Source organism: Heterocephalus glaber, unplaced genomic scaffold (assembly GCF_053883595.1).
Source record: "Heterocephalus glaber isolate CG9 unplaced genomic scaffold, H.glaber_assembly_v1.0 deba00000546, whole genome shotgun sequence".
Taxonomy (NCBI): Eukaryota; Metazoa; Chordata; class Mammalia; order Rodentia; family Bathyergidae; genus Heterocephalus; species Heterocephalus glaber.
The window spans coordinates 43,657,962-43,671,566 of NW_028258147.1; the positions used below are offsets into that span (position 1 = coordinate 43,657,962).

The 13,605-nt window shown below is 39.4% G+C and overlaps 1 protein-coding gene across 12 annotated transcripts in view; it reads left to right on the forward strand.

The window, feature by feature from the left end:
• Positions 1-72: 72 nt before the first annotated feature.
• Positions 73-13,605, forward strand: part of Tut7 (terminal uridylyl transferase 7) — a 64,351-nt gene continuing 50,818 nt past the window's right edge. For 3 of the 12 annotated variants that reach the window (XM_087204827.1, XM_087204833.1, XM_087204835.1), the window contains exons 1-6: positions 73-221; positions 1,318-1,868; positions 7,299-7,480; positions 7,987-8,103; positions 8,553-8,730; positions 11,080-11,168. In XM_087204827.1, coding sequence (XP_087060953.1) covers positions 1,349-1,868; positions 7,299-7,480; positions 7,987-8,103; positions 8,553-8,730; positions 11,080-11,168 — 1,086 coding nt within the window. In that variant the 5' untranslated portion in view covers positions 73-221; positions 1,318-1,348. Of the gene's footprint in view, positions 330-503; positions 526-586; positions 715-1,317; positions 1,869-7,298; positions 7,481-7,986; positions 8,104-8,552; positions 8,731-11,079; positions 11,169-13,605 lie in introns of those variants that run through there. The other 9 variants (XM_021242563.2, XM_087204834.1, XM_087204832.1 and 6 more) reach the window with 8 other exon arrangements.

The following is a 13,605-nucleotide window of genomic DNA, read 5'->3' on the forward strand; positions in this document are numbered from 1 at the left end:
AGGGGGTGGGGAAGTGGGCGGGGACTCAGGCGGGGGAGGTTTGTGCGGCCCTCCGGGCGCGGCGCGCGTTTCCGGCGTGCGCTGCGGAGCGCAGGGCGGGGGCACCGCCGGCTCCCAATAGCGCACAATGAGCTAGTGTTGGGCGCCGGAAGTAGGGCCGAAGGAAAACACGGAGAGGGAGCCCGGCCGGGACAGGAAGAGGCGGGGGCGCGGCGGAGGCGGTGAGTGCTCCGGAGTCTTTTCCTGGTCTCTCCCGGGTCTCTCCCGGCTCGCCCCGGCGGGCTGTCGTGTGGGCCAGTCTTGGGAGTGCAAGTCGGGCCTGGCCGGAGGTACGTTGGTCCTGCTCTGCCGGCCTCCTCTTCCGGCTTCGCTGACCGGGAGCCTCCGGGTCGGCGGAGACCGAGCACTCGGATTCGAATCCGCGTCTTCATTTTGTGTCAGACTGCCGGCCAGAGAAGGGGCCGGGTCGAGCCCTTGTTCTCGGGCCCCTGGCAGCCAGGGCACTCGGCACCTCCTAGCCGGCAGGTCAGCTCCTGCTGCCAAGCTCCGCGGTGGCTTCGCTGCCAGGGGCGAGGGGACCCCTGCTTCCTGCTTCAGATGGCCCAGGTGGAAACTGAGGCCGGTCGGGATGGGCGGACACTGACCTGAGAGGAGTGGGAGAGTTGCTTCTCTGGGGAAAGCGAACTTGTGGGTTGGAGAATGAGAAGTGGGAAGGTTAGTTGGCCCCTGGTCAGAAACCCAGCCCTTGGGTCGGATCGGGACAGTGGTCTGAAGCCCAGCCCTCCGCAGCCAGGGAACCAAGCCAGTCTGATACGAAAAGGGGCAATGAAGCGACCCAGGAGGGGGGAGGAGGGGTAGGCTATTCACGGAAATTTTCAGTTGCTTTGTATAACACTTAAAAATAATTGCAACTTTTAAAAATGGCCTTTTTGGGAGTTTTGTAACAATATTGGCTGGGGTTGGGGTTTTCTTTGAAGAGAGGAACTTTTGTTAAGAGAGGAACTTTTGTTACATAGATACCAGCTGACCAACTTAGTGTAACATTTTACTACGGTTTTCCAGAGTATAGGAGTTTCTCTTATTCACAAGTTTAATCTTCACACTAAATAGTTACAAATTTTTATGAATATTATAGGACTAAGACCCCTAAATTCTAGTATAATCCGCTGAATACTGGCAATAGAAATTTTATCAAAAGAAAAGATAGGATGTTTCCTACAGGCTTTTGAGCATCAATGTGATAAATGCCCACAGTATTTTGTGTACTTGATATGACGTCTTGTTATAGTCTGTTGTTTCTCCAATGCCTTCTTTCAGGTGGAAAGTAAGAAAATTGAAATCAAAGACCATGGGAGATGCAGTAAAACCTTATATTGTGAAGGGCACTAAAGGCCGAGGAACTGTTGATGATGATGATTTCAGAAGGGGTTACCTCCAACAAGATTATTTAATAATGGATGATTATGTTAAGGGCCATAGCAGTAAAATGGAAAAGGGCCTACCAAAAAAAAAGATAACACCTGGGAACTATGGTAATACACCCAGAAAAGGACCATATCCTGTTTCCAGCAATCCATATGCATTTAAAAACCCAATCTACAGTCAGCCCGTTCGGATGAATGACAGCCACAAAGATCAGTGTAAGAGATGGCTATTTGATGAAGTTACTGGTAACTCAGACAATTGGAGAGAATTCAAACCCGGACCTAGAATTCCTGTCACAAGCCGTCCAAGAAAAGACTCCTTTCAAGAAAGTGAGGATGGTTACAGGTGGCAGGATGGAAGAGGCTGCCGTACTGTGAGACGCCTGTTTCACAAAGACCTGACAAGCCTGGAGACCATGTCAGAACTGGAAGCTGGGAGTCCTGGTAATGTGTTCCAACTTGTCAGGTTACAGCCCCAAAGTTGGCAGTGTCATTCTTTTTCATCCAAATAAGTTTGTTTCAGCAGTGAGTTTCCAGTTTTTCGTTGTTCCTGCTTTCAGAAGTGGTCTGTTATTTATTGTGATTATTTTAAGGTCTGTAGTCATGTATTTGGGCAGCTTCAACACATTTCATATATTGGTTTATTTTACCACAAGGTTCATTTTATGTTAGTGAACATGTGTTCCATAGGTAAACATTTTTTTATTTAAGAGTGTAGTCTTATCCTCCTGGGGACTATAATTTCTGAATAGTATATATGTATTTTCAAAAGTATGTTTGTAATTTTGCATCTAAATGTGTCCGTAATGTAAGTGACAATATAAAACTTTAAAAAATTATTGACTTAAAAACCCAGTACAAACTAAATGTATTGCCTACCACAACAAGAATATGTGTCTTGGGTGAAGTATCATTCTCCAGAGGAGGATAGATAACCTGAAGTTTTTGTTTTTCAAGAGGGGGCAGCCAGGACGAAGAATTAGACGCCAGCCTGGGAGTACAGCAAGGGACTTATCTGAAGAAGAGTGAAGATGCAGTTCCGTGCTAGAGAGCCCTTGGCTGGCTTGCACATGGCCCCTGGGAGGAGGGCTGTGTGTATGTGGTAACAGGGTTGGGAAATGTGAGTTTAGAAAGTAAGGATACAGACAAGTTCTGCTGTTTACTTTCAGTGAAACCAAAACCCATTTCTGAGCTCCTTAACATGCTTTATAATAATTTGCCTAAAGTGATTATTTACACATTTTTCTAAAAGATACAGATTTTGCCCATGTGCGGTGATTTCCATAAACAGGAAGATTATTTTTATCTAATGGATATATTAAAGTGAAATAAAGTCATAAATTGGGTGGAAAAATAAAACAGTATTTAGTATGAAAATTACACTTGGAAAATTGGGGTTTTACATTTCCAGGCTAAAAACCCTTTTTAGTGGCCATGTGGGATGGGCATGGGTTGCAAACTGTCCAGGTAAAAGTTTTTTAAGTAGATGCTGTCTAGATCTCCAGAAACCTTTTTCCTTCATGTTTTCTCACAGTGGCTATTCATGCATGTATTAGCTGTATTACAGCACTTGAATTTGGGACTCAAACATACAAGAATATTTAAAAGGGAAATTATCCTTTTTATCATCAGAAAATCTTAGAATAAAAGTGAAAATCTTGCCAGGCATGGGGATAGACTCCTGAAATTTCAGCATTCTGGGAGGCTGAGGCAGGAGAATTGAAAGTTCAGACCCACCTTGGGTGAATTAATTAGACCCTGTCTCAAAATTTAAAAAAGACTGGAGATGTTGCTCAGTCTGAAGGCCGTGGTTCAATCCACAATACAAAAAGGAAAAAAACAAAAAAATCAAACCTTTGAAGCATCCGTTAATATTAAATAGGGAAAGAGAGGCAAGTGGCAGAAACAGAGTGAAGTGTTATAGTATAAAGGAGAGAGAAAATACTAGTCTTATAATTCTTTAAGCTAGAAAGAACTTGAAGCAGTTCTCTGGTGGAGTACTATTGTGATGTTGTAGAGGTAGAATGACAGTTTTACAAATTAAGCAGCTGCATTTCACAGAGGTTAAATTTATTAGGGCCTGGGACTTGGCTCAGTAGTGCCAGTGCCTGCCTTGCAAGCGCAAGGTCCTGAGTTCGATCCCCAGTACCCCCCCAAAATTTATCTAGACTTCCTTGTGCAGTGTGTTAGATGAGGAAGTGGAACTGAAATCCAGAACTGTTGTCACCCTGGCCATAAACATAGCCTCACTGGACCTGGAATCCTGACTGGGGGAAACTCCAACATTTATTGATAATTTCTGGGCTTTTGGTTTGTCTTTTTCTTTTTTAAACTTTGTGTGTATTTAAGTATTTATATATTACAGTGTCCAAGTGGGAAGTAGACATTTAATTATCTATGTTTTTTTAGAAAATAAGTTGATTTTGAAAAGCATTTTTAAAATAAAAGTTTATAGATGAAAATTTCACAGCTAGACAGGTTAAAAGGGACCATTTTCAGACAATAATAATAACGTACTCTTACATGTACTCTTATTTGGTCTTAGAAATAACTAAGGAAGTTGCTTAAGTGTGTTGGAACAGGAAATGCATTTTCACTGTCTTTGTCAAAGGCTGTTCAAAAGCTCTCTTGTTTTCTCTATGAAATACAGGTATGAAGTATTCAGCTTCTGTGCCTTGAAAATTTTCATAAAGGAGGCATTAAGGTTTTGTGTGGTGTTACTTTAGAGAGAAATTCAATTTAGTGTATAAAACTTGCACTGCGTTCAAAGGATCCTAAAAAGGATTTCACTAGAGGGATTGAAATATCCTTAAAGCAAAATTGTATCTTAATAAGAAAGAGTCTTATTGACGTGAGAAGATGTAACGCGAATTAATGAATTGCTTTGGGGAGTGGATAACTGGGAATTGAACCCAGGGCCTTCACATTGAGCTATATCCCCATCCCTTTTTGTATTTTTTATTTAGAGACAGGATCTTGCTAAGTTACTGAGTTGCCCAGGATGGGTTAGAACTTGCAGTCTTCCTGCCTCAGCTTCCCAGAGTGCTGCAATTACCAATGTAGGCCATCACCCCCAATTTTAGAGTTGCTTTTTTTTTTTCTTCCATGCTGCCATATCCCTCAAATGTTCTAGATTGCCCATTGAATATATTCAGGACTGTGCCCTTAATGATCTTACCTGGAAAACATCCACTCAAACATACATGTCCTTTGTGAATGGAATAATGGGCCACATAAAATATGGGAAACTCAGAATGCTGAATATAGAGAGCTCATGTTACAATAAACTTGAGATGAACCAGATAGTCTTCCTCTAAGGAATTATGAAAAATTTTCTGCAGTGCATAGTGTTGCCATCCAGGAATCCCTCCAATGAGATTTTGTTTCACGTTTTATACCTCTAGGCCTGTGAGACTCAGTTCGGGAGGTTATATTGTGTTATGTGTTCTGATCCACTCTAAATATGAATGGGTATACTCCAAAAGCATTTTGTAATTTCAGTTTTCATACTGTGAGACAAGCTGAATTTTAGAGTCTGTACATATTTTAATCTGTATTTCAAGTCCCTCTTCTTTGACTTAGTCCTGTGTCCTTGGACAAGTTACTAATTTTCTCAGCTCGCATCATCACCATGTGTACAGTGGGGCTAACAGTAGCATCCATGTCCAGATTACTATAGGGATTAAGTAAAGCATATGCAGTGCTTGCTTTACACCTGCCATGTAAAAGAGTAGTAATGGTAGTTGCTGTCATCATCTGGCAGAATCTCTGTAGTCACCCCCTTCTCTCTGTAAAAGCAGTAAACATTAATCACAGTCTTTGGATGCAGAAGTCACTCTTTCTGGAAAAGGGTAACAATACAAGTGTATCAAGAAGCTGTTGTGACCAAGAGAGAGAGGAGTTTAAAGAAGGAACTTGGTGACCTATCATTTACTCTTGTGAACTAATGCAGACTTTTCTAAAAGGTATTTCTGTGCATATTTACTGTAAATATCTAATGAGTATTTCCCTAGGGAAGAAACTTATCATTAACACCGAAGTCAAATGTGTTTGTTTAGAGATAGTTTATAATAATAAGCAAGTTAATGAAATGAATACACTTCTAAGAAAAGCTCATCTCAAAATTTGTTCAGACTAAGAGTCCTATTGGCCTTAAAAGATTGTGGTAATTTTGTTGGGGGTAAAGAGAAGGTTAAAATGGAAGTATTAGCCTGATTTTCTAGTCAACTGATGACTTATCTTTGAGTTTTATTTGCTCAGTACATTTTGATTGATTTTTTTTTTCCTAAAGTATGTTTTTCTTAACACTTAATTCTTTAAATTGTCATATATTGTAGATGCTTTCTGCAGAGTTACATTATGTTTATCTGAAATAGTTTGAGCACAATGCTTGCTGTATGTCCTTTACAGCTGTAGGCAATAGTTTGTTTGTGTTTTTGCAGTACTGGGAATCAAACCCAGGTCCTTTTGTGTGCTAGGCAAGTGCTCTGCCACTGAGCAACATCCCAAGCCTGGAAGTAGCTTCTTGTCTGTGTGTCTCTGTCTCTCTCCTGTCTCCTCTCTCCTCTCTCCTCTTTTCTTTTAACTTTGAAGGTTAAACCTCCTTTTCTGACGCAGAATTTTTTTTAAATTAGCCATTCCATTGTAATTGCTGTATTAGTAACAGATTTCCTTTACAATTTGACAGGAATTGCCTCACACCAGGGCATTTTAATAGGTTTATGTTTCCGTGGACTGATTTGTAGTAAGCCATTGAAAACAATTCCATCCATTTATCAAAAGTTTAATTTGGGTAATTTTATTTAGTAATATGTGTTCCAAATAGCTTCAATTTTCAGAACTTGATAGACATCATCAAAACTATTTAAAGCAATTTTTTGTAATTCAATCCCATAGGCATGTTCAGTTCCACAGATTAAAAACTTAAAAAAAGGAACAGATTCATTCATTCATTCATTCATTCATTCATTCTAAAGCTTGTAGAACTAACAGCAATGAACAAATGAATTTGTACTTAGAGAAAACTTTTACTTCAAATATCAATTGTTTTTTCCCTTTGAAATACATTTAGCATCCAGGCAATTCAATAAAGCTAACATGGACATAGAAATAAAATGGGTAGCCTGGGTATGGTGGTGCACACCTGTAATCCCAGAACTTGGCTGAGGCAGGAGGATTGCTGTGAGTTTGAGGCCAGCCTGGGCTACATAGTGAGTTCAAGGCCAGCCTGAACTACATAGCAAGACCTTGTCTCAAAAAGAAAGGAAGAAAGAGGATACTAGTTATTGTCAGTCAATAAAATTTTGGCTTGGATGTCTTGCTATTAATGACAGAACCCCAATTATATATTATTGAAGGTTTAATTTGTAACTAAATGATTTTTTTTCACTGCCGGTGAGGAATTCTGAGTTCCACGGGTATGCAGTATTGTCCATATTGCCCAATAAATAAAAGCAAATATGAGTGGATTTCAGTAGAGCAATGGATACTCACAGGTGTATTAGAATGTATTAGATATATGTGTATTATATAATAAGGATATATTAGAATTACAGGATACTTGCCTTCAGAGGATAACTTTTACTGTTGCTTCAGTATACTCAGCAATGTAGCAGGAAGAGGTAAAATCAAATTATATTGAAGTGGAATTCTGGTTTTTTTAGACTTCTTTATAAACTAGAATGATTCTATGGATTGTTATAGCCAGGTGATCTGGTTAGTGAATAGTCAAGCGTTTTGTCCATGAAGAGCCAAGTTTCCTGTGTTCACACATCATTTATTCTAACACAGGATTTAATAAACATGTAAGTTCTGCTTTTTGCCCTGGAGTGGCATTACTCAATATCACCAATAATATTTCCCTCCTACCTTAAGAAAACAAGAAACAGCGGTCCCGACCCAGGAAGCCACGGAGGACTAGAAATGAGAAATATGAACAAGATGGAGAATTAGACGGTCCTGTGATTGACGAGTCTGTACTTTCCACAAAGGAGCTGCTGGGCTTACAGCAGGCTGAGGAGCGGTTGAAGAGAGACTTCATTGACAGGCTAAAAAGGGTAACAACTTGGTGCATATATTTGATAGTTAAAATCTTTGTTGTGAGCCAGGCATTTTGGTGCATGCCTGTAATCCCAGCACTCTCAGAGACTGAGGCAGGAGGAACACAAGTTTGAGCCCAACCTGGGCAACTTAGCCACTTAGTGAGATCCTGTCACAAAATAAAAAATAAAGAGAGACGGGGCATAGGTCAGTGCAAAGGGCCTAGGTTCAATCCCTAGTACTGAGGGGAAAAATTCCTTGTGTTAAACTGTATTAGGAGTTGCAACCACAGTACATGCTTTGATGAATTATGTGTCCTACTTTGGTAGCCAGTGTTTAGGTATTACATCTTAAAAAGTGATAGTAAGATTTACAGTAATGTCATTATTAAATGATTGTTAGGATAGTGATAAAGCAAGGCAATAATGCAGTAATTTTAGAAGTGAAGGGGAAATCATCTTTCTGGCTAGTTTTGCTTATGTGTATGTTTCAAAATACATCTATTAGTCTTTTCAAATTTCAGAGACCACGAAACTGCCCTACAGCAAAGTACACCTGCAAACTCTGTGATGTTTTAATTGAATCTGTTGCATTTGCTCATAAGCATATCAAAGAGAAGAGGCACAAGAAAAACATGAAGGTGAGCTTCACATGACCGAACAAGTATCTTAGCTATTATTGTCATTTTGTGACTTTTTCTCCTTAAATCTGTGGAATTAATATGTTTATATTTTTGTTTGTTGAATTTATTTTAGCCAAAATACTTCAACTTATCAAATGTATTTTTTTTGGCAGGATGATAGGACCTAGGTATATGTTCTCATGCCAATAATAAAGCAAATAATCAGTTTGTCGTTGCTGGTTTTAATGTTCTGCTGTGGACTTTCTCCTTACTCCTGCATACTCTCCATTATCACTGACCCTGTGTGCATAAAATGTGTATGTGTTTGATGGGGTGAAAACTAACACAGCTAAAAGGAGAAGTGGGGCTAAGAAAAAGATTCTAAAAAATTCTGTAGGATATTGTCTTAATGAATGGTAGAAAGTAAAAACTATGTGAGTCATTTTTAATCTCAACGATCTTCAAAGGAAAAGCAGGAGGAAGAGTTGCTCACTACATTACCCCTACCAACACCCTCTCAGATAAATGCAGTTGGCATTGCTATTGACAAAGTGGTGCAGGAGTTCGGCTTACACAATGAGAACTTGGAACAGAGGCTAGAAATTAAACGCATCATGGAAGACGTGTTCCAGCACAAGCTACGAGGTATATTCTAGGTTTGTCTTTAGTGCATCCATCATACATATTTCAAGTAATTTTCACTTAATAAAAATTCACTTGCTGCCGTGTCCTTTATTTTTAGTGTGTTTTTTGTTTGTTTGTTTTCCTCAGGGGATTGGTGGGGTTTTATTCTACTTTTCTCAAGGAGCAGACTTTCACGTGCATTGTCATCATAAGCCTGTTTTTATAATACAGTAAACTTTACTGTGTGATACATTTTAATATAGTTGACTCCTATTATTCAGATACCGTAGGACTCTTGCGTATATATTGCTTTACTTTCCTATCTAAATTGATGCCATATTTTTGAATTCAAATGAAGAGAAATATCCCGGAATCATTTTCAGATTATATGTGTTGAAAGGGATTTATTTAAGTATATTTAAAAGAATTGCAGAATCTAAAAAGAGCTTTGAGGAAACTAGTTTGTAAGTAATTTGTAATTGGCTTTGTATATTGTTGGATTTGTTTTAAGATGTCTGTCTTTTGCTGTTTTTAATTGAGTTTAGTTTAGGGTTTTTTGCTGTTTGTTTTTGAGATGGGGTCTTGCCATGTCCCAGGAGTCCCTCAACTCCTGTGCTCAAGTGATCCTCCTGCCTCAGCTTTCTCATTAGCTGCGATTGTAGGCACATGCCGCTGGTTTACTTGTACATCTAGGTCAGAGGTGCAAGGAAAGTTGAGGGGCACAGCAGTTTGATACGCTGCTTATGAAATCGTAGGGCCAGATGTGGTGCACGCCTGACCCAGCAGCTGCTAGCCCCATCCCCTCGAATTACGATTCCTGTTGAGATAAATCCTTGCTGTACATCAGAATTCTCTGTGGAGCCCTGGACAGTCCTTTTTAGAAAGTTCCCCTTTGAGAAGGTTTCACAGGTGATTCTGATTCAATCAGGGTAGAATATTATTTAGAAATGTCACCTTGTAACTCTTTGGCCTGTTCTATTAGGAGATAATGCATATAGTATTCATAACTGTTTAGTATTAAATACTAATATTTAACATTAAATACCAGTATTTTATGTGCATAAATATTCAGTAATACTCATTTCATTATATAGGTGTCTCCTAAACAGTTGATTATAACGTCAGTGATGTTTATATAATGTCATAGAATTCTGTGTAAAAGTGTGCAGTATTTTGTTATAGAAACTGAAAACCCAAAAAAAAAAATCACTAGGACTAGTAAACTGTAAAAAAAAGTTCTTTGATGAGAAAGGATATTTTAGCGAAATACTGAAAATAATGCCATAAGTTCATAACAGGTGGTGCTCGTATGTATATACATGCCTTCTTCTGAAAAGGAAATGCATACTGCCTATGTTTTTCTTTACTTCGTACTGGGGATTGAACCCAGAGCCTTTACACTGAGCTGAATCTTCTGCCCTTTTGTATTTATTTTTTGAGGCAGAGTATCACTAAGTCACTGAGTTGCCCAGGCTGGGCTCAAATTTTCCGTCCTGATATTTCAGCTTCCCAGAGTGCTGGGATTATGCTAATGCTTCTGCGTAGCATGTTAAGGTGTATTAATCTTGTAATTATTTTTGCAAAAGTTTTTCTGAAGGAATTCTGTCAAATGCTTTTCATAGTAAGTTAAATCGTGTTAAAAAGTAACTATATTAAAAGATGAATTTTATCATTGCATTAATGAAACAAGCTCTTCACAGTAAATTTTACTTATGTGTGCTTCCTGGAAAGTGAAATGTTTGTATTAGCTCTTGAGTATACTGTAAAGGTTTTTGGTTTTGGTTTTTGAGACAGTCTCACTTAGTTGACCAGACTGACCTTGAAATCACAGTGCTTCGCTTCCTCAGTCTCCCAAGAGCTGAGATTACAGGCATGTGCCACCACCCTTGGCTCACTGTTAAGTTTATAAATGCAAAACAGGCATCCCTTTTCAATTTTCATGTTTTAAAAATCATTGCAAATAGTTTTCTACACAAAAAGTGAGCATGATAACATAGGGAATGTGAACATGTCTTATAACTAACGTGAAAAGAGTGGCTTGGACCGCCTGACAGGACAGTCACACCTGAACGCCAGTGGGCAAGCCGGCAGTAATCTAACAGATTCAGATCAGAGCTGTTCAGCAGCGAGATGTGCAGGTTATGGCCCCGTCTTGAGCTTGTTAAGCTAAACCACAGCCTACCCTGTTAAAGACAATTAAAGAATGAGCAAAGAACCAACCCTTCCTGTCATTTGTTTTTGCCAGACTTGACTCGTTTTGCTTTTGTGTGTAGTTTTAATTTGACGGTTCCATTTCTGAAATAGCACTGTCTTATTACAACTTTTGAGAAATTTTATTTTTATTTATGACTTTTATGTATTTATTTTTAGATTGTTCTCTAAGATTATATGGGTCTTCCTGTAGCCGATTGGGTTTCAAAAATTCGGATGTAAATATTGACATTCAATTTCCAGCCATTGTAAGTATGAAATGAAATGTTGGAATATTCAGAGTGGTTTGAAAATTTTTTCTTTCCATGTGAACTGTGTATGAATATATTTTAGATATTTAAAGATATTTTTAATGCAATGATGATAGCTTTTTTTCTCAAAAATTTCCATTTTTATGTCTTCTGCCTTCAGTTTCACAGCTTCAGAGAATATATTTTTTATACTTTATACATTTTTATACTTAAATTTTATTTTATTCTACAGATCTTTCATACTTACTTGTAACAGTAGTTTTCTAACCATATGAATCTTTTTTGGTTTTTTGAGACAGGGTCTTGCTATGTAGTTCAGGCTGGCCTTACACTCACTGTATAGCCCAGGATGGCCTCAGACTCACAGTGGTTCTTCTGCCTCAGCCCCCTAAGTGCTGAGATGCAGATGTGGGCCACCACACCTGGCACACAATGTGAATCTTATGGGGTATTTAGGTTTCTGTTACCTTGAAAATAAGTTTTCTTAGTAAAGTTAACTTTCCAGTGACAGGAAAAAAATTCATATTTGAAACTTTGTAGGTTTGTAAAATTTATGATCTTAACACTTAATTAGTTTCTGAGTTTCTTCTTTTTATATGCCAGTTATGTTCAAACAATTAAGCTTTCAAACAAACACACCTAGCCTGGATTACTGATCCAAATGTGGTTCAGAAAGAAACTAATGAGTCAGAACTGTGACCCTGGAAGGAGCTTAGATTATCCGCTGACTGCTGGTGGTTCCCACAGGCTGGTTTTCAGCAGATCTAAGCCCAGGGCCTTGGGGTGCTTGTTAAAGATACAGATTTTTCATGCTTCCATTTACAGATGTTCAGTATCTTAGCCTCTTATTTTTTGCTATACTTGACTGTTACAGCTACCTGGTCAGCAAACCAATAGATTTTATATTCTTTTAATCTTCCTTAGATTGTGATCGTTGATTTGCCAACCATAGCATTTATTTTATCTGGTATCATTCATTCATTAGGTAATATGCTCTGAATCTCTTACTGTATTGGAGATACTGTACTTTATTTTAAAGGACAAAACAAAACAGTATAGTTCCCCTTTTGTGGAACTCCTGTCTAGTGAAGAACATAAATAGTTACCTATTTATTAATTATAATGAGAGCTGTGTGGAGAAACAGGTTTGGGGTAGAAGCAAGTGCTGTACAGGAATGAAGCACTCCTGAAGGGCTCTTTAGAGAGGCAGCCTGAACTGAGCTTGATCTGATGGTAAGAATTTGACTTTGATCTAAGGGTAGGTAGTCAGAGTACGAGTGTTTTAAGGACCCAGTTCATGATTTCAAATGCTTTTATTGAAGTGTACAACAAGGATTGAAGGAAGGTAGTGCTATAGTTGGAACTAGTAAACTATCTGTTGCAGTATCTTGCAGATGAGAGACAGTATTGTGACCAGTGTGAAAACTTTCAGCTACCACCTCAAGATTTGCTTGGTAGTGAATGCCTGTCAACTCCACACTCTGGGAGCTTGAGGCGGGAGGATCACGAGTTTAAGCCCAGCCTGGACAACTTAGTGAGACCCTGTCTCAAACTAAAAAATTAAAAATGGGCTGATTGTGTAGCTCAGCATGAATGTCCTGGGTTCCATCCCCAGTTCTGGGAAAAAAAGACCAGATTTGCTGAAAGGCTGCTCTTAGTTTTCTTAGGGTTTTGACAAAATACCCACCACTTACCACCTGAGGAAGGAGAGGTTTATTTGGCTCGCAGTATGTAGAGGTTTCAGTCTGTAGTCTGCTGGCTCCAAGGCAGAGTGACTTGGCACAGGATCCTGGCCGAGGAGAGCAGCTCAGAGCACGGTGGTGGGGAGGCAGGGAGAATGTAAGGAAAACACAGGACAGAGATAAACCCTTCACCCCCAGTGACCATCCAACCTCCGGCTGACCAGATTACACCTCCCAGCATCACATTTAGCTATAGCCTGATCAGCGGGCTGACCCACTGTTGAGTACCATGCCCGCCATGATCCTCTCACCTCCCCCCCAAAGCTTCGCCTCACAGCATACGCACCTTGGAGGGACATCTAGATATAAACTGTAATAGGCTGATTACCTTAAGAACTAGTTCACCCGGGTGTGGTGGTGCATGTCTGTAATCCCTGCACTTGGGAGGCTGAGGCAGGAGGATTGCCACAGTTTAAGGCCAGCCTGGGCTACATAGTTCAAAGCCAGCCTGAGCTGCACAGCGAGACCCTGTCTCAAAATACAAAACAAAACAAAAAAACTAGTCCATCAGGAGTTAATCAGTGATAGTCCTTCTCATGTGGCACTCATCTCTGTCTTTGACTCACATGTATGTAAGCATAATGATAACTTACTGTGTACTAGCATGTATTTAGAGAACATCAGACTGTATATTATGCCAGTGAAGCAAAATACTTAGGGATTATTTCATATATTCATTTGTTTGTTTATTT